At 43.9% G+C, this 27,905-nt stretch overlaps 3 protein-coding genes across 3 annotated transcripts; all 3 read left to right on the top strand.

Annotated features, from left to right (window-relative positions):
• The first annotated feature begins 842 nt into the window (after positions 1–842).
• srsf3b (serine and arginine rich splicing factor 3b) lies at positions 843–9,326 on the top strand. The gene is made up of 7 exons (XM_080548638.1): positions 843–954; positions 2,080–2,143; positions 2,429–2,639; positions 2,867–3,013; positions 4,881–4,919; positions 7,642–7,728; positions 8,452–9,326. The coding sequence occupies exons 2-7, from the start codon at positions 2,137–2,139 to the stop codon at positions 8,477–8,479; spliced, it is 519 nt and encodes a 172-aa protein (XP_080404764.1). The 5' UTR covers positions 843–954; positions 2,080–2,136; the 3' UTR covers positions 8,480–9,326.
• A 5,591-nt stretch (positions 9,327–14,917) lies between these two features.
• On the top strand, positions 14,918–15,551 carry cdkn1a (cyclin dependent kinase inhibitor 1A; the record flags this gene model as incomplete). The annotated part of the gene is made up of 2 exons (XM_080547908.1): positions 14,918–15,341; positions 15,499–15,551. 2 exons carry the CDS (start codon positions 14,918–14,920, stop codon positions 15,549–15,551), a joined length of 477 nt encoding a protein of 158 aa, XP_080404034.1.
• A 5,129-nt stretch (positions 15,552–20,680) lies between these two features.
• tmcc2 (transmembrane and coiled-coil domain family 2) lies at positions 20,681–26,444 on the top strand (the record flags this gene model as incomplete). Its single annotated transcript, XM_080548630.1, has 6 exons — positions 20,681–20,698; positions 22,718–22,819; positions 22,991–23,263; positions 23,919–24,556; positions 25,586–25,721; positions 26,145–26,444. 6 exons carry the CDS (start codon positions 20,681–20,683, stop codon positions 26,442–26,444), a joined length of 1,467 nt encoding a protein of 488 aa, XP_080404756.1.
• Positions 26,445–27,905: the final 1,461 nt, after the last annotated feature.

The raw sequence follows: 27,905 nt of genomic DNA, 5'->3' as shown, positions 1-27,905 counted from the left end.
CCCTCAAACAAGCCCTGATTACTGTCCTCTCAAACAAGCCCTGATACTGTCCTCGCTCAAACACGCCCTGATACTGTCCTCTCAAACAAGCCCTGATACTGTCCTCTCAAACACGCCCTGATACTGTCCTCGCTCAAACACGCCCTGATACTGTCCTCGCTCAAACACGCCCTGATACTGTCCTCTCAAACACGCCCTGATACTGTCCTCTCAAACAAGCCCTGATACTGTCCGCTCAAACACGCCCTGATACTGTCCTCAAACAAGCCCTGATACTGTCCTCTCAAACACGCCCTGATACTGTCCTCGCTCAAACAAGCCCTGATACTGTCCTCTCAAACAAGCCCTGATTACTGTCCTCTCAAACAAGCCCTGATTACTGTCCTCTCAAACAAGCCCTGATACTGTCCTCCCTCAAACAAGCCCTGATACTGTCCTCGCTCAAACACGCCCTGATACTGTCCTCAAACAAGCCCTGATACTGTCCTCGCTCAAACACGCCCTGATACTGTCCTCGCTCAAACAAGCCCTGATTACTGTCCTCGCTCAAACAAGCCCTGAACCCATCTTTTTAATATTGCCTTTAAATGACTAAATAATTTAATTAAGATGATAAAAACCCATCCTTTGGGTCCTTTGAGCTGCAACGTTTTGCAGGTAAAGCGCTATACAAATAAAGTTATTATTATTATTATTATTATTATTATTATTATTATAACATTATATAACATTGTTCTTACATGTTTGCCTGGTTAAATAAAATAATAAAATAAAATAAATTATTGGCCTCGCTCCAAGAGGCGGGACATCCGGTAGGGCCAGGAGGACATCCGGTAGGGGCCAGGAGGATTTCCTGTTCTCACGGTGTTTTTTTGTGCAAGCCTTGACGAAGGACCAGATAACCAGTAGATTATCGGTAGACTGTTGGTTTCACGAGAGCGATACAATAATACGGTAAATATAAAACTGATGTCATGACTGTCATGTATTCTGCAGTAGTCATTGTATTTGTGATATTCTCGTCGAGCCTGGCTGGTCCACTGTAGCTCACTAGCTAACCCTGGGGGGTGTTCCATCAACGTCGCTAAAGGAAAAACCAGGCGTATTTTTTTGCTAAATCTCGCGAGATTTATCAGAATAAACTGGGATTTTTCTAGAACTCTCGCGATACTTGTCAAAATAAGCCTAGATTGTCCTTTAGCGACGTTGATGGAATACCCCACTGATGTGTTAACGAGCTGATTGCTACATGGATTTATCACAACGAACATTGCATGTTCGTTGTGATAAATACATGTAGCATTCAGCTCGTTAAAACATGCTGCAATAAACAGTGGAATTGCATGTTCCCTGCCATTGCTACCTGTCTTTGCTGTAGTATGATAATTTATCTTGCAATCTTGGTCGTTTTTGCAGCTAACTGATCTCCCATCCCACAGCCATTTTGAGTTGTTGTGAACAAAGGCCAGAGGGGGTGTGTGAGGGAGGGATGTTTTGAAATGCAAAACACCTGGCTTGCACATGTTATTATTATTCGTTGTTTTTTTACCAACGTTTATTTTGCTAATCTCTTTTTTCGATTTCTCTTTTTATAGCCTATCTAAAGTTAAAGGCCAAGTTAGCTAACCGTGTGACACTTTTTCCATTAGCTGTTATCCCTGATCACAGTAGTCAGTTAGCTAGATGCAGTGTGTCATGGAGATGAGAAGAGTTCCCTGCAATGCATTTCCATGTGCTATGCATTTCCACACCATAGACATGTGCTATGCATTTCCACACCATATGCCTAGGCCCGAGCCACTCATTTCTTCTGACCAATTGCAGCCTACTCCCAATTCTACCAGAATGATCTACCACACACCTGCTTGCTTGTTGTACACACATCTGGCTGTCTGAATGTGCCTTCATGTAGGGGGGAAATTGAATCTTTAGACCGGCCTCATCAATTCAAGAAAAATAATAATCGCATATGAACATGGAATTATACAATATTTCAATTTACATTGTTGTCATGATGTGTGATAATGTGTGGAAAAATGTGTACTACATGAAAATCTAAATGGACAATTCTTCTTTCAGTTTGTCATTGACGTTTGCAGACTATCAATTCTTTTTTGAAAATTGAGGCCTGTTGAAATGGCAGGTAATTACTTGTGTTTTGTCGTACCTTGCATGCTAAATTACATTGTGTGCATTTGAAACGCCAAGCAGATTGTCACAAGACAAGATAAAGCTGCTGGCACATTCCAGAACTGCTTGAAGTAGCTTTTCTGGTTTGTCTCTATATATAACTGACGGGAACCTTTCACATAGAAATGTCATGGGTGGAATGCATGTTACGTTTACATTTCTCACGTTGCTGACGCTCCTTAAGCTCCTTAATCGGGAGTTGAATCAAATGTATAAAATCTGCACCGTCTGTTATCAGATCCAGCCATGCACAGAGACTGTCCCCTGGACTGCAAGGTCTATGTGGGGAACCTTGGGAACAATGGTAACAAAACAGAGCTGGAGAGGTCCTTTGGCTACTATGGACCGCTCCGCAGCGTGTGGGTGGCTAGGAACCCCCCTGGCTTTGCTTTTGTAGAATTTGAAGATCCCAGAGACGCCACAGATGCTGTGAGGGAGCTTGACGGAAGGTAAATAAACTGTGTTTTAATGGATATTACGATTAGAAAACACCTTTAATTCTAGCCTACTTACCCAGTGATTGAAACAATTTGTGTGGATAGCTATTTGTTGATGAGCTCTCTCCCTTTGACCACTCTAAAGGGAATGAAACTCGGCCATGTCGATCAATTTGTTTTTGGTTGCTTTTCCTGACTGCATGTCCTGGGGCTTCAATCCTTATTGATCTGCTGCACAGGACACTATGTGGTTGCAGGGTGCGTGTGGAGCTGTCCAATGGCGAGAAGCGCACCCGCACCCGGGGCCCCCCCCCTTCCTGGAGCAGGCGTCCTGGTCGCGATGACTACAGGCGGGGGCGTGGTGGCAGCCCCCCAGCCAGGCGCAGGTAACTCATCACCCCGCACGGTGCTTTATGATAGCAATGCCCTAAATAGACAACTAATCCATTTCTGTCCCCTTTCTTAGTTTAACTCTTTTAGTTCCTGTTTCCTCTCCAAACTGGGTCTCCTGTGATTTGCAACATGTGTTGATAGCCTAGCTCTGACTGTTTGGTAACCTTTGGTTACCATGGTAATCTACAGTCATGACTGTGTTGTGATCTTGAAGGCATGCAGTTTTCATCTTCATTGCCATTGTTGATCATTTTAACATGAGTTCCAGGAAGCTTAAGATCCAGGCGGTGGGTAGAATGTAAATTGAAAGGAGTGTGCTGCTTTGTATGCCAGATTAACTACATTTGCATTTACTGCTGCTGCATCTTTCTCTAAATTCGGCCTTCCACTGTTGTCTGGAGCACCAAATGTGTTTTAAAGTGTACAATATCCTGTGCACTTTCAAGACAATTTGAGGCTTTGGCAAAGTGTAAAATTCACAGCTAGCTTTTTGAAGTAAGTGAACGAACATTTCAAAGCAGCACCTCTTTGTATGAAAGTTGGTTAATGATGCTAGATCGGTTGTGATGCCAGTTTTTTTGTTGACATTTGAGGTTGCTTTTTTATTTACCATCTATATTAATAAAAATGAACCCCGTTGCAGAGTCACCACCATGCCTCTTCTCACCACCCTCTGAGTCAGTCAACTAGTCCTCTTTCAGCATCATGTGACCGCTGACCAGCGTGCCCCAATCCGCTTGGCTGGTGTGCACATGACCCAGGCATGGCCACTCGTCAGGTTGCACCAGCCCATTGGTTCCTGAGCATGCCGTTCTCAGCCTCCTCCTCCAACCTTAACCCAATCGGCAGCGGCCCACCTCACATTCCCGACCAATCAGCGTTTTACGCTACCAAATGTCTACACTACAACCTACCAGCAGCAGCCCTCGGCTAACCAATAAAAGCAGGAAAAATCCACAGCCAGCCCCCATCCGCCAGCCAACTAATCACCTTGCAGCATCTGGCCAGTCCTATTCAGCCAATTCTGCCTACCCAGCCTACAGTCTGCCTCCCCTTCGTCATTTCTAGCTTGTTGAAAACCAAAAGACTAGTAAGTTTTTCCTGCTTCATACAGTACACTGCTGATTTACAGTTTTAAAAGTGAAGAGACAGCTGGTTAAAAAAAAGGTTCTCCTTTTTTATTTGAATCATACATGGTTGATTTTTCTCACTTTACTACTGTAATTCATTGTTAAAGGGGAACGGCTCAACATCCAGTGCCTAAAACCCACATATTCTTTCAGAAATGTGGATGATACAGTTATATAACCTACCTGGTTAATCATGGGGGTCTGAACATAATTGTGAAGGTGTTTCTATTCTGATCAGTGCTTCCCTTTCGAAAGGTTACTGTATCGCCCGCCCCGGTTGGGTCACAGTGATCCAATCTGGTGTGTGCTTTTCGCTTGTCCTCAGTGGGTAACCTTGAGTTTACTGCAGTATTAAGAGCCCCCCCTTACCCACTATTTTACCATTGGTTATGTTTACAACCCTCCATTTCCGTCCCCCTTCCCATTTGATGTAATTGTACTTCTTTCTCAAAGCAGTTTTTTGCCACATTCACTCAGCCGGCAGTATTAACCAACCATGACATTTTTAAGGAAGATGCTGACTGAATTTCAGTAACAAATGCCCTCTCCACAGTCTTCTATTGCCACCCTGTGTAGAATAGCTTGATGCCCGCTGAGGGGCTGTGTTAAGAGGGTACTGTCTAGGGTTTGTGGGGGAGGGGGGGTCAGATCATTTTGGAAGGGGTTGGGTATCATTGGGCCGCAGATGCACCGTGCTATGTTTGTGACGCCGCCTCACTTGTCCCCTCAGATCCCCACGCAGGAGGAGCTTCAGTCGCAGTCGCAGCAGGTATGTAACCAGTTGACCATGTCTTGCCAGTGTTTCCCCTACCATTGCCTTGGGCGGGCGGGCCGCCCCCCCAACGGAACCCCCCGCCCCCCAAGAAAGTGGAATTATTACGGACGTAGACACCAAACATCTGACAAGCGTATATATTTTTTAAATGCACCCAACCCGAATCTGGCGAGTGGCAAGCCCATGGGCTCGTTGGTAACGTTAGTCCGCCAGTAGTCTCGCATAACAGAGCAAGTTGGTTCAAGTTGGTCGTTATTATTGTGACTAGAAAGTGTCTGATTATAGTTCCATGGTATGTAAAATAGTGTCAAAGAACTAGCAAGCTAACTAGCTAGCTTACTCAGAGGTGATTAGATGAGCTAGTCTGCTGCACACATGCCAGCTAAAGAGCTAACTGGATGCACTTTATTATTTTACTTAAAGTAGATATACTATCTTTCTTATTCTGCTAGAATTGGGCTTTATGGTAATACCATAATGGCATATTTACAGTACATGGACAGTGGATTGAAGCATTGGAACTGTCTGTTTTTTATAGTTGGACATACGATTTTTTTCAGGTGAGAGTAAAGTCAAAATGACATTGTCTGACTGCGTTGCCCACAGCAATCCAATATTCAATTATAATTATGTTATAAATTGATATGGATCAATGTATACCTCTTATTAGATTATAAATACTCTGGTTGTTATATTTGCCTTTTGGTTGACAGCAAAAGAGGGAGAGAGGAGGATAGAGAGGGAGAGAAGGAGAGAGAGCAGGATGGTGTCGGCACACCAAAGAGAGAGAGAGCAAGAACCAGGTGAGAAAGTGGACAGGTAGTCAAGACCACATAAGTAAGTAGCCTTGAGAACCGACGGTTCTCGAGCCTAATGGCCCATAGGAGCAGGAGCCTATCTCCTGTTTCAGTAGCATGAGGCGGCTTGATGTACAAGTTAGTACACCCCCTGGACATGACGCTGGTATGTCGCAGGTAGGGCTGTCCCAAAGACTATTTTTCTAACGATTAATCTAGCGATTATTTTTTCGATTAGTCTAACGACTAGTTTAACGATTAGTCTAACGATTATTATTTTTACTGTTTGATTAATGTATCACTTAATTTTCCCAAAATAAATGTCTAAAACTTCTCTTATTAACATTTCAGTATTTTATTAAATTATTCTTGTACAAATATATAAATTAGGCTTCTGCACTGCAGGGCAATATTCCACAACAAAAAATATCCTCTCTTTCTTACAGTCCAACATAAAATATAATATTATAAAATATAAAAGTTAACGGAAAGTGCAAGTAATGCAGTAGGCAAGTTCAAGTCATTTTCAGGAGGAATACGAAAATAAATACCAACATAAAATCCTCTAATTAGTGCAATTCGAGTGAAATTCTAACCGGAATACCGTAACTATACCTCTCAGTAACAATAACGATCTCAGTAACAATATAACATTCTCCCCCTCTCTCTGCTCCCCCCCTCCTCTCTCCCCCCGCCTGCCTCCTTGTTATTATTATTATTATAGGTCAGTGTTTCTCAAAGTGTGGGGCGGGCGTGTCGCGAGAGACAGTTAGGAGGTCAACAAGTTACAGTATCTTAGCTGTTCATAATGATGGCTTGTCTAACAGGGACACTGACAGGGAAAGGGAAAAGAAAAACGACAGAAAATCACAATACTTGAGAGTAGGGATGCACCGAGCCTTAACCGCGCCATTGATGTACGACTGTGTCGGAGATCTCCGGTCGATAAAAGCTCGCATGATTATACTACTATCTAGTATACTAGTATACATACTATCGCATGTGCGGAGTCCATACTCCACCCACTTTACAGCACAGTTGGAGTTCGGCCATTCCGTGTTCCGTGTGAATGTTCGCCAATGTGAGACGTTAATTTTTTATGACGCGATCAAACAGTGCAAGCAAGCAACCCATGCTGTTCTGTGAATGAGACGAGCATTGAGTGATGACGGCCTACTGCCAAGTAATATAATTATAGCAAACATATCGGCAGTTTGGTATCTGTTCTCTGACTCTGAACGACAACAAGAGGCACATTCTGATATTATAGACTTCCGGTTTCGTTTTCTCGTCTTCAAAATAAAAGCGCGAGTTAAGCGTTGTTGAAAATCAATGACACGTCGCTCGTAACTGGTCGCAGCCATGTTGTTTATTTGCGACGCACATTACGCAAGTCGACGTATTGACGTCGTCCCAGCCCTAGTCGCAGGGTCTTACCCCCTGGGGGGGGGGGGGTCCATGCCATGGTCCATGCCACCCCCCCAAGGCAGCAAACCTGGCAGTCCAAGGGGAAACACTGCTTGCATATTAGACACCACTTGACTGTAACAGCCATCCTATGGGTTAACTATATTAACACTTGGATGAAGGAGCTTCTTTTGAAGCCTGTCTCTGTCTCTGGGCCTATCAAACCCACTGAATGATTGTGTGAAAACATTTATTGCATGCTTAAAGTGGAATTAATGTCCTGTGACATTGGATTCTATTAAATTGGGCTTTTCAGTATGACTTAACAAGTGTTGTTTTCAACCCAGCTAACATTCACTTCCAGGGCGGTATTCAATCCAGGCTTATTTTGATAAATTCTGCAAGATACAAGTCGCAAGACTTGTTAAAATAATAATAAGCCTGGCTTTTCCTATAGTGACATTGATGGAATAACCCCCAGGTTTAGTTAATTGTTGTTTTTTTCCCTACAGATCTCTCTCCAGAGACAGGAGGAGGGATAGATCTCTGTCACGGGACAGGACCAATAAACCCTCAAGATCCTTCTCTAGATCAAGGAGGTAAGCAGCTATGATATTAAATAGGGATGTAATGGATGACGGGTGATCCTTGATCCGTACGGATCGCCCCCCCCCCCCCCACGGTTGACGGTTGACGTGACATTACCCTGGTGTGTTAACGGGAGGCAAGAAAGGCAGCTCGACAACTTCTGATAATGTAGCCATTTTTTTCGTACCATGTTTAAAGGAAGGGTTCACTTTATTATTTCGTTAAAAGTGGCATAAAACATGTTTATTTGTCTGCTTTAAAGAGCCCAGTGATTCACTGCTGCAGCCAGGTGCCTCCTCCCTCTCTCCTATTGCACTATAATTTAAGTTGAATGCGTATTTCAGTATTATATGTAATGTTTGAGTGTAGAATGGTATATATATTTGACCAGTTTTGACATCTTGAATGTTGTTTTTGTTGCACACAATAAAAGTGGTGTTTTTACAGAATTCAAGGAAAAAGCAGGTTTTATTTTTAAAAATGTTGTGTAGATCCGAAAAATTATCCGATCCGTGACTCAGAAACCGCGACACGATCCGATCCGGTACACCCCTAGTATTAAAGCAAATATATATGAATGTCACAATGGAACCACCATGTTAATGGCAGTGATGTAATGGTACAGTGCTACGATTTAGCCCTGGAAGGAAGTGCTGCCGATGTCTCACTGTTCATAGAGCTTGTGAGTGTTTCAGATAAACATTTTGCCGCAACTCTCACTTTCTTTTTCACAGCCGCTCCCGATCTAACGAGAGAAAGTAAGAAGATGCACGGCAGTCACATTCGATCGAAGGCGAAGATGAATGAACAGTCGTCTCTTAATTGAGAATTGTTTAATGTGATGGACTTATCCAATGGACACCCACGTGGTGTCTTTTTTTTTCTTTTTCATTTTCATTTTCAAAAACAGTCAAATAGATTAGTGCTTTAGATTTTTTTCATTTGTTTTTTCTCTGACATGCAAGAGATCCAATTCCTCTGTATTTTGTAAATAAGTGGGTGTAATGCAGCTGTGATGTTTGATTCAGATGTCCTGTTAGTCCTGTCAGTGCTGATCATATTATTATATTATTATTATTATTATAGTCTCCAGCAGCATTCCATGTCATCAATAAATCGCCCAAAGCTTTCTGTCTCTGTATATATGTCTATGAATGTACCACGTCACTGAAACATGCTGTTCTAAGTAGAGTACTTCTCAAAGGTCAAAGTTCCCATGTCAGCAGGATTGTTTTGTGTGTGAAGGAGGGTGGGGGATAGCTATCCTATCCTGTTCTGACCCTTTGTTTGAATCTTGTCTAATTGATCTGGTGATAAGTCATGGCAATGGCATTCTGGATATTGCAATTATAAGACAAAAGGAGAAAGATCAGGCAATTAATACAATAGTCCCAATTTCAACTTAACAAGATTCCTATGTTTTTCTTTTCCTTGATATTTGTACTATTTCGTAATGTTCATTAAATTATAAAACAAAAACTGGTGGTAGAAAGATCTTGTGTCTTTATTACAAAGTATATACAAAGTATATCTTTCTGTTTGTTCAGTACTATGTTAGGATTGCCCCTCACTCACCTCTGATTCTTACTACCGTACTTAGGTTTCTATGATTTACCACAAGAGGTCACTATTCATAGTTTTCAGTCACGTGACTGGCGCTGAGCCCTGACCGACTGGCAAAGTCTGTAACAATGAGGCAGCAGCATTATAAATCAATCCTATTACTCTTTTTAGCCAAATATTATCTACACCAATGCAAATGTCCCTGGAACAAGCCAATCCTTATAGTTTTGTTGATTTTTTTGCTTTTAGTTTTAATCATGTTCTATGAGACGCTTTTGTGTGAAACCTGTTTCCTTTAAAATGATTTGCTCACAAATGTAGTGTCCATGTGTCTCTGTCAAATGTCTTATATTATGAGGAATATTTTCATGTTTGCTTTCCTGTTTTGTAAAGCTCACACGATGATCAGGAGAGGGTGCAGGCCTTCTTCATATCCCTGTGGTAAGGCCAGCTTGAGGTGAACGTCTGCAATATGAACATGAGTTAGGCTCATGTTATGGCTGCATATGGCTGAATCCACAATAAGAGTGAAGGTGATTTCCGCCGTGTACAGTAAAGAGGTTAGAGAGGCTGGCTAGCAAATCGAAAGGTCACTGGTTCGATCCCCACCTCAGGAGGGAGCTGCATGTGCCCTTGAGCAAGACACTTAACCCTGAAATTGCTCCAGGGGCGCCGACTACGGCTGACCCTGTGCCTAGAACCAAAAAATACCAAATTCCAACAATTGACTGACAAGTTGATTGCATGGCAAATAAAACATTCTTCTGTTCGTCTTCTTCTACAGTAGGCCTACCGTGGTGGTCAGCTGTGACGTGTCTGTAGTGTGTGAATGGGAGCCGTTTGCCCTCCAGGGCCAGAGACAGAGGCTTGTTGTCCTCCAGCACTGTGTACCCTAATATATATTGTAAATTGATTTGCATGAAGGCTTCGGGTAAATGTAAAAAAAAAAAAAAAAGACATTAAATTAAATATCAAACCAACAACCTTCAGAACTCTAGCTGGCTGCCTTAACCCCTACACCAATCACACCACTGTGATGGTGGCAATGCAAGTTGCAAGTGGCAATGACATACCTATCTTTTTATTTATTTATTTTTACACTTTTTTATTTATCTATCACACTATCTATCACACTTTCAAAATATCAAGTTATCTATCCCACAATCAAACTATCTATATATCGATCGATCACACTTTCAAAATATCAAATTATCTATCTATCACACAGTGAAACTATCTATCTATCTCGTAAAAAAGTGGGAACGAATATTTCCTAAAAGACACTTGACGGAACTGTCGTTCGGGATGTAGTTTCCGCCTGTGAGACATTTTTGACACAGGCATTACCTTAGCCAGCCTGTAAACCTGCTCGCCACCAGGTTTGTTCAGAAGGATTGGTTGCATAGCATAGCAACCAAGCAACCAAGCAGCAAATGATTTGAGCCACATTGATGGAACCGAACGCGTACTGAAATGATCGCCGATTAGAAGATTATCGCCGGATTTGATTTAATCAGCCTTCTAGGAATCGGCCCCAAGTCATTATTGAAAATTACAATTTGTTCGCAATTGATTTTATCTGGTTAAATAAGTGGTGGGGAGTGGGGCACTGGAATATCACCCAAACAATCTGTCCTAAATTGAGTGGAGGGGCCTGAGGGGCCTGCCCTGGACTGGAATGTCCTCACAGGAAAACCTTCTGAGCAGACTCCGCCTTTAAGACTGAGTCACTGAGTCACTACCACCGATGGTTATAAAAGCTCTGCCTGTCCCTGCGAGAACATCGGGAGGAGATACCAAGCGAATAAGAGACAGAAGACGTCGTGTGAGGGCTTGGATGATCTATTATTTGTAGCTATTTACTTTTAAGAACAACTTTAGTTGGTGGTGAAAAGTCCTATTGAAAGTGAGAGTTTAGAGTTTAGACGCTTTACCGAGAACAGAATTATATCGATTCACATCCTCTCTTCAAAAAGAACACCTTTCAGCGTTGCTTTACGGTGGGATTACAGTTCATAGGTAAGTTTTAAAAACCCTTTTGTCGTTGACCTGTAGCCCACGCATGTTATTGTTATCAGTGGGACATTTTAAAGTATTTCATTGCAGTGCAAAGTGCTGAAACTGAATAGCCAACTTGAACCATGTTTGATTTGATAGGCAAATCAAACCAAATACCTACTGTGTTTCTCACAGTAGGTGTTTGGTAGACCACTGGTTGGTTATCTGTCTGGGTTAATGTGATAATATAATATAATGGTATAATTATATAATGTCTGGAAAAGAGGAAATGTGTGTGACAGACTGTCTTCCATGGCTCACACGAGCTTCAGGTTCACGTGGAGGAGAGTGTGTGTAAGTGGGCGGAGTCTTCAGTCGTAGTAGTCTGGGTTACGTCAGTCAAGTGGGCGTGGTCTGAGATGCCGCGTGGGCGCTTTCAGTTGCTCATGATATTCTCCCGCCACACTACTCAATCTCCTCCCACGTCGAATGTCCTATTCCGTGACGTCACATCCTCAAGGAAGACTTTTCATCCAGAATAAGGACCACATGTGAAAAGCCCTGATCAGGAATGTTCAAGTGCTTCTACGTTAGTCCATCATGGGGGACCACATTCAGATCTTGACATAATGTCCCTGTAAAAAAAATATCTAGGAATAATTATTAAAAGTAATAATTCTAGATTTTAAAATATGGACAAATAAGAATAATCTCATAAATAAATCTTATCTTATTATGTCTGATAGAAAGGATGGTGGATACAACACTCTACACATGTCTACTTTGATTTTAACGACTGGCAATGTCTGTAACAATGAGGCACATTATAAATCAATCCTATTACTCCTTTTAGCCAAATATTATCTACACCAATGCAAATGTCCCTGCAACAAGTCAATCTTTATAGTTTTTTCAAAAAAAGATTTAGAACAATATACACTTAAAACAAAGAATAAAGCCTACATAGTAAACATTGTTGTTTTCTCATTCTCCTTAATGTTTTGGTCATTTTATAAAAACCAGACTGACTACAGGCGAGTGTAAAGATGTATGATGTAAGCCATTGTAAGCCTTCAAAACAGTCAACGTAAAACCCCTTAGTCACTGGGACATGCCTTCAGACTCCCAGACATGCCTCATAGAATGACCTCAGGCGAGCTCTGCCCTACTCCACCCTGTGTGAGTGTACAGCCCTGTCAGGTGATCTCAGACAGGGAGGGGAGACAGAGAACAAGTGGAAGCAATGGAATTCACAGGAACCTTTGGATCCCCTTGGGGTATGGTTTATGTTCCTCGGGAGTTTTTGAACAGCATTGAACAGTTGATGGGAAATTGAGTTGAATGATATTCGTTTTAGAAAGGCTGGTCTGATTTACTGTAAAATAGATTCTACTTCCAGTTTTGTCTGTTGGGAAACCACCCTAGTCTCTAAAGAGGCCACTACACTGCCAGAAATCTCTGAGCAATTAAGTCATGGTTATTCCCCCCAGCACTCACCCCTTTACCTTCAGAGGACACACATTTAATTCTGAACAATGGCAATGGACGCGTCATGTCATGTGCTGTCCAGAATAACTGATTTTCGTGGCGGATGAAGGAATAATACCTTTCCCTATTGAAAAGCACATGTCCCCATCTAAGCATCTAGGCAGTCAGCCCAACTGTCTGATTGGATTCCCACTAATTGTGACAAGGGCCCCATCCTTTCCCTCAGGCTAGGCTACATTGTGGCTTCATAGTATGGGAAACTCAAGACCCAAACTGCCCATCCCTTCCTGCTACAAAGCTCTCTCTCCCCCCACACTGTCTGTCTGGTCAGCGGGTGGTCTGGTACGGCAACTATCATTTTAAAGGATCATTGTCTGTTCTAATGGGATGATATGGGTTATATTTGTGTATCTTTTGATGTCTTATGAAACAACATTTTCTTTAAGACTTCAGCCATATGTTTTATTCTCTGTTTGAGGGAATACAAAAACGTAGCCTATAATGTCACAATATTCTACAATTCATCAGGAAACGATACATTGGTCAAGTAGTAGAACCTATTTTAAAAGAATATCGTGATCTTAGAATGATACGGTTCTATCTCCGTTTAGGGCAGTTCAGAGATATTGAGCGTCAAAGTTTTTACATTCCATTATGTTTTGTGAGATGGAACCTTTGTATTTTATGAATTACTCAACTCAAAAATGTCAACATTTTAAAAGTAACACCACACAGGCATTAATAAACACCTAATGGATCAGATTATGTAAAAAATTCAATTTTGACAAAAATGGAGATAGAACCTTATAATTCTAACGTCATGATAATATCATCACATATTATGTGTAAAACACATTTTCAAAACCGCTAATACGGATGAATACCGCCCCCTAGTGGCCTGGTTTTACAACCATTCTCTCTCTCTTGCCTCCTGGACGTGCCTCTACATGTCCCGTACAGAGATGTGCCCAGGCATATACTTGATAATGACTTGGCAAACAGGATGGCGTGATGGCGTGAATCACTGCCTGATGGCTGCCTATAAATAGAAGCGCCTCCTTTTCAACATTGTCCACTTCATTCTGAGCATTGAGAGGAGAGGTAGTGTTAGTATCCTTGGAGAAACTTTGTACAGCAATGGTGAGGTTTTTTTATTTTTATTTTTTATTTCTTAACTATTAATAAACTCTTAATTAACTATTTCGATATTTTAATATTTGCTTTCAGATGACATTATGTTAGTTTGTTTCAATGTCATGGTGCTGAAAATATGTAGAATTTCTCTCGAAAGGCACTTTGTACTAAATATATTGAAATCTTTTGTATTTACTGTTAGTAGGCTTACTGTTTGTTTGTTTATCTCCTTGTTTTATGAGACAAGTTAAGCCATCTCATAACATTTTTGCATCTCTTTTTATGTGTATTTTGTGTATTATGTAGATGTAACGTCTAAGTGACATGTGATCTTTAAATAAACGGAGCGTTTCGAAGTCAGACTTGTTGGACTGCCTGGGGTCCAGATCCGGCCCACCCATCAGACTGGCCCTTTGATGAATTTTGAACATGAATAAATCTCATATTTGGTGCCAAAATGAGCTAGAGTTTAATTTCCTCCAATAGGAGAAGAGGTGTTGAACTGTTGTCCCGCCCATTGAATACTATCAATCAATTTAATTAATTTTGCCATTTAGCAGAAGCTTTTATCCAAAGCGACTTACAATTACGAATTACAGGGACATTCCCCCTGGAGTAACTGAGGGCTAAGTGCCTTACTCAAGGACACACTAGTAGTGGTGTGGCTTCAGGCGGGATTTGAACTCACAACCTTCCGATCCCAAGTCCAACTCACTATCCACTAGACCACCACTACCCCCTGGTGATATATCACCAAGGTACCAGTTTACAGCCAATCAGCATTTGTTCGCCAGCCTTCGACTTTTAATTTTCGCAATGCTGCTGACTGATCTGAGGCAGGCTCCCCAGGCTGTGTTTTTGGACTGAGCGTGTTAAGAGAATATAGTTAAAACAGCCCTGGTCTGATGCCATTGGTTTCAGCCTAGCACCTCAGATCCTAACCCATTATCCAATGTGAGTACAGATATTGGACCACTTGTTTAACCAGTCCTCCTCTTGTGTTCCCAGTGTAAGACCATGGCCACTCGCAAGCGAACCCCGCCGATCCCCCGGCGCCATCCTGCTCAGCGGAACCTGTTTGGCCCCGTGGACCACGAGCTGCTGCAGCAGGAGTACCAGAACTCCCTGCGGAAAGACCTGGAGGACACGTCGCGTCGCTGGAGCTTCGACTTCCTGGCGGAGAAGCCTCTGACGGGGGGGAACTTCCACTGGGAGGTGGTTCCAGGCCACAACGTGCCTCTCCCCTACCGGCCCCTGGGGGAGACGCAGGGGGGGTCTACGGCTCAGAAGGTCAGGGCGGGGCCCTCACCGCAGACTGGGAAGGAGAACGTCCCACGCACCCCTGAGAAGTCGTTAAGCGCCAACTTCCAGACGCTGGAGACGACACCAGGAAAGGCAGAGAAGAGCACGACGCGGAAGAGGAAACAGACCAACCTTACAGGTATGAGCCCAGGTGTGGCTAAATGGATATATGCATGACATTTGGGTGGGTCTTCTTTATTGATATGGCGTTGTGGTTGAACTGACTAGTATGTGAAGTTTTGTATGTAGGTCTAGTTCTAACAAAGACTTCCATTGTTGTCTTTTTTTGTCTACAGATTTTTACCAGGCTAAGAAAAGAGTGGTGGGTACACCAGAGAAATCAAGCTAGTGATTTTTCGGGCGGACGTGAAGGTGATCAACAGTCCAACAGGACCACAGCGAACAACACTACTTCTCTCAGGAAATCCACATTCTGCATAAACTCTGCACAGACAGACACTCACTTGGAGTACAGTACAGCACAAGTACAGCACAAACACTCACTTGGAGTACAATACAGAAGTACACAAGTACAGCACAAACACTCAACTTGGACCAAGGGGATTGGGAAACGCACACCATCTGGATGGTTACGCTCCTGTCCTACATTCCACAGCACTGAAATGGACCAATCACAACTCTGCCTCTGGGTCTACACTTGGACCCCCATGTAGACGTCACCAGGACAAAGCCATACTGTTGGACAGTTTAGGTTGAATCAGATCAACTACTGTACGGTTTTAAAAACAGTTTGACTGTTTGTACAGTATCACGTTGAGAGGACTTTGAAAAAGTAGCTAGAACACAATGTTGTGCCAAAACAAAAGCCTCTATAAAGTTCCTTAGGTTGTCTTTATGCTGGATCTCATTCGAAGAGGGCTACAACTGTCTCTTTAAAAAGCACTTACTGTACAGAGTATGTCTTTTTTGTTGTATGTCTTTTTTTTTGTGTGTAATTTGTCCATTTTGAAAATCTCATGTATCTCAGCATGTACTCATAGGAAACTGCTTGACTACTGTTAGTGCATGAGAATGTTTGTTACACTTGTAATGTTAATAGCATTTTAGTCATGTCAGTGTCCTCCACCACCCTACCAGGCCTTTTTCTAACCTCCACAAGTGTTCTTTAAGGATTTTGACTAATCTGTTAGTAGTAGTATGTGGCCTTCTGAACATCTAAGGCTAGTTGTCCAGGTTTTGTCAGATGTATATCAGAGATTTAACTCTAGAGGTTAATAAGATTATGACACCGTTAAGCAGTGAAATCATATAACGTTTTCTTGCAGTATTGCACACCATTTTAAATAGAGGCAACAGCAGGTCCATTCAAGGCTCCTGAGTCACTCAAGTGCCTGCATGGAATTCATTTGTCGATGGGGGAAAATTAAGAAATTGTGTTCTCAGAAACATATTTGATTAAGGTACTTTGATTAAGCTATAGCCAGCTATTCTAACATTATTTGAAGTGCAATTGTATTTACACATTATGTGTTTGTCAAGGTAAGGTATTTGTCCTTACGGGCTATTTGTTTATAATCACTGCTGCTATGGGTAATTGGAAGGGGGGTTAGACAACATCACTGTCATGCAAAATCTCTATAGCTTTTGTTCTATGTTCAGAACCCCACATACAACGCTAATCATGCATCAGCCTGCATAACTCCAGATAATGCACTTATGTTTATAATTATTGGTGCTCAGATCCCTTTGGATTTTCATGTTTAAAGTTAAACAATTATGATATATTCTTATTTATTGTAAAAACCAAAAAAGCCTTGTGGTAGGTAATGTGTTATATTAGTTACTTGAATGATGGTAATGATTAAAAAAACGTGTTATCATTGAATGTGTTTTTCACTTATTTATTGGTGGTCATGGAAATATTTCAGTCTCATAACTGAAGGTGTGTATTTTAGAGTGGTAACCACTTCTCTCGAAAGCCAGAAACATCTCTCTTTCTCTGTCTGTCTGTCTCTCTCTCTCTCTCTCTCTCTGTTTCTCTTTCTGTCTGTCTCGGTCTCTCTCTCTCTCTGTTTCTCTTTCTGTCTGTCTCTCTCTGTCTCCCCCCCCCCTCTCTCTCTGTTTGTCCCACTTGTCCTGTTCTTAAAAAAATAAATAAACTAAATTTAGTTTAATTTACCCCTGCAGAACACGTTGAATTTAGAGTTGCACATTCTTACTTCTATTCTTAGCTTCATGATTACAGATTACATTATCTAGTAGACACTAGATCATTATTTAATTAAATGAGTAGGGATGTCAGCGATTGTATCCTCAATCACTCATGAAGCCAGGCCCCTGAAAGTAGTGACAATATAATCATCATCATAATGAAATACATCCTAGGATTTTATTGTGTGCTCATTCCTCGACAGCCCATGTAAGTGTATGACATGGCATTGATAATACCTTTTTATGTACATCTCATGATTGTCAAATAAAAAGTAACTAACTAACTGACTACTCCTAAGTTCCCTACTCAATAAAAACGAACTAACTAACTGCAGGGCGGGCTCTCAAGTTTTGAACAGAGTTCAGAGTGAGATTTTGGGGGCGGCGGGGGGGGACGGGGTCTGATCTGATAAATGACATCAATTTGTAAAAAAAAATATATATAATCACACACACAGTCTCAGCGTCAAAGGATATGGTCTTCTCCCACGTCGACCAGTCTGGAGCCACTTCGAGATGTGAATGATCAATTCAAATAATCTATCCTCTTCTGTGTAGCGAGCATCTGAATCTGTTAAGTCTGACGTCAAAAGTGACGTTTAGCCATTTCCGGGTCCAAACCAGAAATTCCCCGCACCAGAGTACCTGTGAACTATAGCGGTAGAATGACAGTTCAATCGTTTTTTAGACTCGGATCTATTCATACAACAAGGGACACAGCACTTTCCCGTTTTCTCCATATTGTCAGGGTATTTGAGCCTCGGAAAAGCGCTATATAAATATAATTAATTATTATTATTATTTCGGCATTTAGTAGACAGCGCCTCAGCCAACTTTGGACCCGGAAACACGTCACGACTTAACAACCGATGTTAAAATCTTGTCCATGATTCTCGTTCATTCAGGTGGGTTAAACAAACTGTATAAACGGCATAATACTGTTGGTTCAAATGTAATATATTAATGAACAAGTTCATGTCATGTTGTGTTAATAGAATGTGTATGTTCTAATGTTATTTTAGTGAAAAAACGACCTCACGTCACCCGCGATTGTGAAGCTAACTCTAACAAGCTAGTTAGCGAACATTAAAGATTACAACAGCTAGTTTAATGTCAACAATGTCTCTATTATCAATAATTTCAGTAATAATTGTACCAAATTGGGGCCAGTAAAACTAACTTGTGTGTAAGTTATATGTGTGTGCAAGCATGTTTTGATATTGTCAAACGTCTCACTTTTAGTAGGTGAGCTGTAACACAAATATGCCTGGGGAAAAAAGGGCAGCAGAGACAAGTACAGGGACACAGGTGAGGTCTAAACAGGTGACAGGGACACAGGTGAGGTCTAATCTAGCGTTTTAACAGTGCAGTTAATGTAGAGTTGAGAATATCTAAATCTGTAATGTTTTGTTTCTAAGGAGATTGAACCAGTCTGCCACTAGGAAAGATGTAGATTACCACATACTGTAGTTGTCTCCTTTATTCATTACCTAATGTCATATAAGTCAATTGTATAGAAACAACTCACCAAAATTGACTATTGCACAACTGATTTGGCTAAAAAAATCCACCAAGGGGGGGTAACCCCCCCTCAACCCCCCCACTCAGACCTTGCCATACCTTGGCCTTTGCTGAAATGACAACACTGGTTTCATAGCCTATTGGAAATGTATTGCGTGTGTGTGTGTGTGTGTGTGTGTGTGTGTGTGTGTGTGTGTGTGTGTGTGTGTGTGTGTGAGAGAGTGAGAGCTTTTGTGAGCCCGCATGTATGATGTGGCTCTTTCTGGTACCCCAACATTTTTGGGGGGCTCTTAGTCTCCGACTGGTTGGCCACCCCTGTTCTAGAGGGAGACACATGGCACAGAACATTTGCTAGATAGTACTACTAGCAATATTTAGCTGATGAATTATCTGTTCATTAAATACTAAAGCTGATCATTTATAAATCAATCTACTGTCTGTTGATGCTTGGCAGAAGTAGACTACCAGACAATATCAATGTTTATGCCGATTGAGTGGCCAACAAGACAACAGGATGTTTAAAATTACATTACCTGCTATTTGTTTTTTCAACTCTGCTACCAAGCCCTCACTTGCTGTCAGCCTGTCCTCCATAGCTATAATGACAGAACCCATTTCAAACATGGATATATAATATAATATATAACAAATAACAAAAATATCATTAATGCTCACAGCCTTAGTTTTTAGTGAGCATCACAAAACAAATAACAGAAGAACCATCCACACACAACAATAAATAACAGAAATATAATTAAAATACTCAGCTAGGATCTAATGCATAGGATGTGTTGCTTCACTTGTTTTTTTAAACTGATTTTATATCTAATATCGTCATATTCAAGAAAGGCATTCAAGAAGAATATTTTTTTTAGTAACGCCCCCCCCTCTATTAATACAAACACACAGATGCACACACACACACACACACACACACACACACACTAAAGATAAAAGGAGTGCGGCCACCAAAATGAACTGATGCATGTCAAAATAGGATAATCTGAAGGAAACCCCAAGCTCCTCTCTCCCTTGATGTGTTGTGCTGTGTAATGTGTGTGTGTGTGTGTGTGTGTGTGTGTGTGTGTGTGTGTGTGTGTGTGTGTGTGTGTGTGTGTGTGTGTGTGTGTGTGTAGTGTGTGGAAGTGTTTTGTTTTCTCTCTTTTTTTTCTAATGAGGATTATTTTAACGCTGTACACAAACATGGCAGCGCCACGGTGGGATAGTGGAGACAGAGCGCTGCATTACAGCCTTGCTATGGCTCAACATTCTTTTCTAAAGCACTGCAGCCCTCAATAAACACGCGAGGGACGGTGTGTGTTCAGGGTTTAAGGGATGGAGAGACTGTGATAGGCCCTGACACAAGCCCCGCTGTTCTCCCCTCCCCCCTGCGCCCTCCCTCCTCCCTCCTCCCGCTCCTCTTCCCTGGCCTCGGCACAGAGGCACCTGCACGCGTGCGCTAAGCCCCCCCACCCACCCAACCCCCGCCAACCCCCCTCCCCCTCTCCCACCATCATCTGTGCCTCAGCTCACACAGCCGTCATAGAGCAGGACGGCGAGCGCTCAGACAGAGGGAAAAAAGAGAGAGAGGGTGGGAGGGAGGGAGAGAAAGAGACGCAGAGGCAGACAGAGAGAGAAAGAGAGAGAGAGAGAGAGAGAGCGGGCGTAAAAACGTAAGATAGACTACAAAGGGAGAGAGAGAGAGAGACGTAGATGCGAGAGCAGAGAAAACGATGGGAGAGATGTGGGAAGAGAGAAGAGCTGCAGATATCTTTGCGATCAACAATGGAGCATGAAGCTCTAGTGAAGCGATAGGGCAGACATTGGGGAGGGGAGAGACAGAGAGGAGAAGGGGGGGGGGGGTCCTCGTGTGAGCACAGGGGGGGAGGGGGGAGGGAGGAGGAGAGGGAGGAGGAGGAGAGAAGGATGGGCCTCGAACACAGACCTGCAATGGCACTGCCAATCCTGGATTAAACAGTATGGTAACGTTTCACAAATTACTATATCACCGCACTGGTTTATGTCTCATCCTCGTGTGTTTACGTCCATGCTTGCTGAGTGACACCCATCACCACCCATCACCACCCATCACCACCCATTTCACCCACAGCACCGTGCATGTCTCCACACATGTGAAGTCATCGGCACATTTCCATCTTCTCTTTCCTTCTGCCATAGACGTGTCTGTGTCCTCATCATCTCCCTGCTCTGCTCATCTCCAAAGGCTTCATTCACCATGGACCCTTAAACCCTGTGTTTTTCTTTTTTATACACACACACACACACACACACCGTTGGATTTGAGCATCAGCGATTGCTGTGTGTGTTGTTTTCGTTTGCTGTTTTTCTCCGAACAAGAGGGGGAGTGTTGTGCATCGCCTCTCAACCTCTTCCTTCAGTGTCTTACTGCTTTAAGCTTTCCATTATGCTCTGGTGGTAATACATAGGATGAATAGCTATGTTATTGCAGTGACTGCAGCCCCTTTGTCCATTAATAACATATTCCTCCATGATGCGGCTAACCTAATTGTAACCTACTTTCTAAAAATAGGACCCTGTACTGCTTTTTCTGAGGGATCATTGAGAAATAGTACCGGTGCCACTTGAGTTCTTTAGAGAGAGTGTCTCTCAGATGGTAATGAAATGTTAATAAAACATTCCCAGCCTGAGGAGATGAGTTAGATGAGATAAGGAGGTGAGATAAGATGAGATAAGTGATAAGAATGATAAGAATGAGGGTGAATGAGAGGCCGTTGTAAAGCGCTTTGGATAAAGGCGCTATATAAGTGCAGTCCAGATATCTGCCTGGGGTTCCAGTCTACTGGGTTTAATGGAGGCCAGTGGAGGTAGAAATTTAGAAATTGGAGGACTGGGCTCATTGTAATGCCTTGAACGGTGTTTGATACCATTCCTCATTTCATTCCATGCATTACAAAGAGCCTGTCCTCCGATTTCCACCTCCACCTCCACCAGCCTCCATGGCAATATTGTGATGTTGTCCCAGGCAACAGAGGCTCATAATGAACCACAACAATGCCCCCCCCCCCTCACAGAAACAACTACTGTTGATGTTTTTGTTGTTATTTTGACATTTAAACATCTGTGGTGTGGCTCTTCCTTGTGAAGAGCCACACCACAGATGTTTAAATGTCATTCAATGTTTTTGGGAGGTTTTTGATTTGGAGGGATTATAACTTGAGTCTTGAATTGTTTGTCAAGCTGTCACTGTGCCACGTTGCATGACGTAGGTAGGAGGATACCCACTCACGTTTATGACGTCATAGACAACAACCCGACACCCGCTCGCGTTTATGACGTCATAGACGGTTTTTGGACAGCAGATATTGTCAGTGTTAACACGGCCGTTTTAATCATCATTATCATCATCTGTATCATCTGTATCATCTGTATCATCCTCATCATCATCAATGTAATGGTATTCAGATAAAAAAAGATGTATTGTCTTCCCCCGCCCATGGCTTATGCATTGTGGCAATTACGAAACTGTATACATGGAACATGCTGCGATAGAAATGACATTCAAGAGGTAACACACTAGCCTGTATGGAACAATGTAAAATATTAATGAAATCAATCTACTGTCTGTGGATGCTTGGCAGGGCTGGGTGGGGCAGTGATGAATCACCAGCTCTGTCATGTTGATGGTATTCTAGCTCTTAAAGAGAAATGTTGCTCTTTAATGCAACCATCACATCAATCATGGCTGCTCCACTCTCTCTCTCTCCCTCTCTCTCTCTCTCTCTCTCTCTCTCTCCTTGTCACCCCTGCCCCACCCCCTCCCCATTCCCTCTCCTTCCTTAGCTGGATAAGAGCGAGGTGACATCATTGGGCCTGCCCCCCTCTACCAGTCATGGAGGCTCTGACGGCAACATCAGCTTAGACGGTGGAGGGGGAGGGGGAGGGGCAGGGGCAGGGGCCGGGGCTGGGGCTGGGGCCGGGGCCGGGGCTGGGGCCGGGACTGGGACTGGGGTGGGGGCTGGGACTGGAGCTGGGTCTGGAGCTGGAGCTGGAGCTGGGGTCGGGGCTGGGGCTGGGGCTGGCGCTGGGGCTGGGGCTGGGGCCGGGGGGGCTGAGGGTTTAGGTGTCTATGAGCCCCAACGAACACGTGCCGCTCTGGAGCACCTGCAGCAGAAGGTCCTGAAGATCACGGAGCAGATCCGCGTGGAGCAGGAGGCGCGCGACGACAACGTCGCCGAGTACCTGAAGTTGGCCCACAACGCCGACAAGCAGCAGGCCTCCCGCATCAAACAGGTGTTTGAGAAGAAGAACCAGAAGTCGGCGCAGACCATCGCCCACCTGCACAAGAAGCTCGAGCACTACCACAAGAAGTTGAAGGAGATAGAGCAGGTGAGTGTGTAGTGTGGTGTGTGTGTGTGTAGTGTGGTGTGTGTGGGTGTGTTTGTGTATTACTGTTTCCTTTCAGGCGCACTTGTTTTTCTTTCACCATGACTGACTTCACATTGGATTAATCGTCCCGTTGGTTCAGTTGTTCCTGTAGGACATGCTGTATGTGATGCAAGGTGTTTGTGTCAGTTGAATGTTTCTATCCTGGCTCTTACTTGAGAAATACACATTTGGACTTTCTTGATATCGTGGGTCCAGGAGATTCGCTCTTACTGATGGAGAATGTGTTTATCTTCTATCTCTATCTTCTTCCTCTTTTCTCCTCCTCCTTCCTCCCTCTCTCTTCCTGCCTCCCTCCTTCCTCCCTCCATCCTCCTTCCTCCCTCCCTCCTCCTCACTCCCTCCTCCTTCCTCCCTCCTTCTTTCCTCCTTCCTCCCTCCTTTCTCCCTCCTCCTCACTCCCTCCTCCTCCCTCCCTCCTTCTTTCCTCCTTCCTCCCTCCTTCCTCCCTCCCTCCCTCCTCCTCCTTCCTCCCTCCCTCCCTCCCTCCATCCTCCTCCTCCTTCCTCGCTCCCTCCCTCCATCCTCCTCCTTCCTCCCTCCCTCCCTCCTCCTCCTCCCTCCCTCCCTTCCTTCCTCCCTCCCCCCTTCCTTATAGAACGGCCCGGCCCGGCAGCCTAAGGACGTCCTGCGGGACATGCACCAGGGGCTGAAGGACGTCAGGGCCAACGTGCGAGCCGGGTTCAGCGGTTTCGGCGGCGGGGTGGTGGAGGGGGTCAAGAGGGGGGGCTCCGCCTTCACCCACACGGCCGTGGTGTCCAAGCCGCGGGAGTTCGCCAGTCTCATCCGCAACAAGTTCGGGAGCGCCGACAACATCTCCCACCTGAACCTGGAGGACGGGGTCGGAGGGGGAGGCCACTCGGACACGGACGCGCTCACGCCCCGCGCCCTGAGCGGCAGCGCCACCCTGGTGTCCAGCCCCAAGTACGGCAGCGAGGACGAGTGCTCCAGCGCCACCTCCGGGTCGCCGCCGGGCAGCAACTCCGGCGGCGCCGGGGGAGGAGGGGGGATGTCCGGGGGAGGGGGGATGGGACCCACGCTGGGGAGCCCTAGGCTGGACGGACACCACCATCACGGACACCACCACATCCACAGCTCCTGGGACGCTCTGCTGGAGGGCCTGCAAGAGATCAAGGCCAGCCAGGCCCATATGGAGGACTCCATCGAGGACATGAAGGCGCAGCTGCAGAGCGACTACTCCTATATGACCCAGTGCCTGCAGGAGGAGAGATACAGGTGTGGTCCAAAAAACCTGAGTACCAGAACTACTGAATAACACAGAATGAGTTTGTGGTCCACATCTCATCACAAGAGGCCTTTTTTTGGTTAACTTTTCACGTTGCTTTGTAGGGTGGTTATAAATAGCGTAGGAGTATATTCTTGGTGTAACAGTGTGACAGTATTGGTTGTGTTGTGGTTTATCCTCTCGCTGATTTAGGTTGGAGATATCTTACAGGAGGAATATAGAACAGATCAGAACGGGAACATCAGGATTAGTAGATTTCAGGTTTTGTACTGTGGTGTATTACCTTGTTGGTTATGAATCAAAGAATCAATTCTGAGTTTAAGACGATTTAATTAAAGTATAAAATACAAGATATGAGAGCTGGATTCTGGTCTGCTGGTCGGCTGGGGTGGGGTGAAAAAGAGGAAGATCTGCCCCTGTCCTGTCCTTTTTGTGTCCTTTTCTTATGCAAATATCTACCAGTGATCCTATCACAGTCACTACAGATGCTTGGGGTGTGAAAAGGGGGGAGAGGCCAGGAGCTTTGGCAAAGGGGGTCATAAATACCTTGCCCTAGCCCCACAGTCAGGAGACATTCCTTCATAACAAACATATAGGCCCATTATTAAGTACAAATATACTACAGTACTTTTAGGGTATGAAACATATCGTCACCATATCGGACTGATTGAGGCTCTCTCTCTGTGTCTCTCTTTCTCTGTCTCTCTCTCTCTCACACTCTCCCTCTCTCTCTCTGTCTCTCTCTCTCTCTCTCTGTCTCTCTCTCTCTCTGTCTCTCTCTGTCTCTCTCTCTCTGTCTCTCTCTCTGTCTCTCTCTCTGTCTCTCTCTGTCTCTCTCTCTCTCTCTCTCTCTGTCTCTCTCTCTGTCTCTCTCTCTCTCTCTGTCTCTCTCTGTCTCTCTCTCTCTGTCTCTCTCTCTCTCTCTCTCTGTCTCTCTCTGTCTCTCTCTCTCTCTCTCTCTCTCTCTCTCTCTCTCTGTCTCTCTCTCTGTCTCTCTCTCTCTCTCTGTGTATGTTCAGGTACGAGCGTCTGGAGGAGCAGCTGAATGATTTGACAGAGCTGCATCAGAACGAGATGACCAACCTGAAACAGGAGCTGGCCAGCATGGAAGAGAAAGTAGCCTACCAGTCCTACGAGAGAGCCAGAGACATTCAGGTAAAGAGACAGGGGTTCTCGGGAAAGGCAGATAAAAAACATGTACTGAAATGGCATATACACTATATAACCTATAGACGTGCAGGTGAGTATGCCTTTTGTTCACCTGGGTTTTTATATTCACATGTACCTTATCTGTATGTTTGTGTGTGTGTGTGTGCGTGTGTGTGTGTGTGGGTGTGTGTCTGTGTGTGTGTGTGTGTGCGTCTGTGTGTGTGTTTGTGTGTGTGTGTGTGTGTGTGTGCGTGTGTGTGTGTGTGTGTGTGCGTGCATCTGTGTGTGTGTGTGTGTGTGTGTATGTTTGTGGTGGACTGATGATTCACATGCTTAGTATTCAAATGTATTGATTGTAAGTCGCTTTGGAATAAGGCGTCTGCTAAAAGCCAGAAATTCAAAAATGTAAATGTATGTGCATGCATGCAGGAGGCGGTGGAGTCCTGCCTGACGCGCATCACCAAGCTGGAGCTGCAGCAGCAGCAGCAACAGGTGGTGCAGCTGGAGGGGGTGGAGAACGCCAACGCCCGCGCCCTGCTGGGCAAACTCATCAACATCATCCTGGCGCTCATGGCCGTGCTGCTGGTCTTCGTCTCCACCATCGCCAACTTCATCACCCCGCTCATGAAGACGCGGACGCGGGTGGCCTCCACCGTCCTCCTGGCCCTGTTCCTCTTCGTCTTGTGGAAGCACTGGGACTTCCTGGAGACGTGGCTGCTGCCCAGCTGAGCGCCCCCTGGTGGTCTGTCTGAGGGGACCAGGATATGTAGAGTAGTAGGGGGCTAGGCTAATGCACTGAGCTGCCCTCCAGAGAAAACACACTGACAAGCCTGGAACGTGAATAAACTAAGAGAACTGCCAAACTCATGTGTTTTCGGAGAGAGAGAACCATTGCACTTTTTACATTGGGGTTTCGTGGGGTGGAGAGATGTACTTATGAGGGTCGCCAGGGACAAACACGTCTTAACAAAGGAACTGAGAAAGATGCTCTTGGGTTGTTGATGGAGGTCACTTTTGTTTGAGGGATGTTTAGGAAAGAGTGTTGAGTCTCTTATGGTGGTTGATAATCCGACAAGCAAACATGAGAAACTGTCTGTCTTGGTCACCTAGCAACTCCTGCGTTCACTCCTTCTCATGACCAATCTGTCGGTGTCAAACCCACCATCATACTGTCTTCACCGTGATGACAAGGATTCGTTTAGAGATTCTTTGAAACAAACTGTTTTCTACTGAACCATAATGATTGCTGTTATACCTTTGTGTTGACTCAAATTGTATATTCGGAGGACATGGCCAAAGTAAGAGAATTGTTTCTTTTGATGAATGTTTTGAGTCAGCGCTCATGCATGTCCTCATGTGTGCACCTGAGAGAAATGCACTTCATTAGCATGAGACAGTTTGTATCTTAAGGCAGTTTTTTTTTTTTACGTTTACTCACATTTGGTTTCTAAAACATAATTTGCTTGTGTTTAAATAACGCTCTTTGGTGTACCAGTCATCTCTCTCTCATTTGTGTGGTATAAAGAATTGCCTTGGAAGGTCATAGAGTAATCTTGGAAGATTTTGTCATTGCAACTTCTCAGTTATGTAGGCCTATCTATAATCTATTGTGCTCATCAATGCTATTTCAGAGCCACTGTTGTAGAGCAGCAAAGAAATCTATGTATGTAACTTACACTGGCATGTTTGACCATTACTTCCATATTTCTATCCAGTTTGCTAAATCAATCACAACTCTGTTGCATTCTTAATAAACAAGTTCTTAAACAACATATCCCTGTTGGCCACAGAAGAGGGATATTTAAAAAGGTGGATTGCATGCAATTACAACAGTATAGAAGACAATGAGGGTTGAAGAATAATTGTATGTAATCACAGTCAGAGTTGGTTTTGGGCAGGGATTAATTAACCAGGAACAGATCTCCATCACATGAGGATTGGAGAAAGCACAAGTAGAATAACGCAATAAGCAAGCTATAATTTCAGCCTGATTTAATGCTATACTGTTTAATGTCAACTCACATGTGCACATGTGTGAGTGCTTTAAGACCTTTAATATATTACTGACAGAGTAGCGGAAAAATACTTTATAATGAGTACCTTGTCTACATCATTTTGGCTTGGACCAGTTGAAGTTTACACTTGGCTTCACATCTAAAATATGTGCGCCTATACAGACGTTGATGAAAA

The sequence above is a fragment of the Nansenia antarctica genome (assembly GCF_963989245.1).
Source record: "Nansenia antarctica genome assembly, chromosome: 18".
NCBI classification, from domain to species: Eukaryota; Metazoa; Chordata; class Actinopteri; order Argentiniformes; family Microstomatidae; genus Nansenia; species Nansenia antarctica.
This window is presented reverse-complemented; position numbering and strand designations above follow the sequence as displayed.

Coding starts and splice junctions, on each gene's coding strand:
- srsf3b (XM_080548638.1), top strand. Junction 2,640..2,866: donor GTGAGGGAGCTTGACGGAAG/GTAAATAAACTG, acceptor TCTGCTGCACAG/GACACTATGTGGTTGCAGGG. Junction 4,920..7,641: donor TTCAGTCGCAGTCGCAGCAG/GTATGTAACCAG, acceptor TTTTCCCTACAG/ATCTCTCTCCAGAGACAGGA.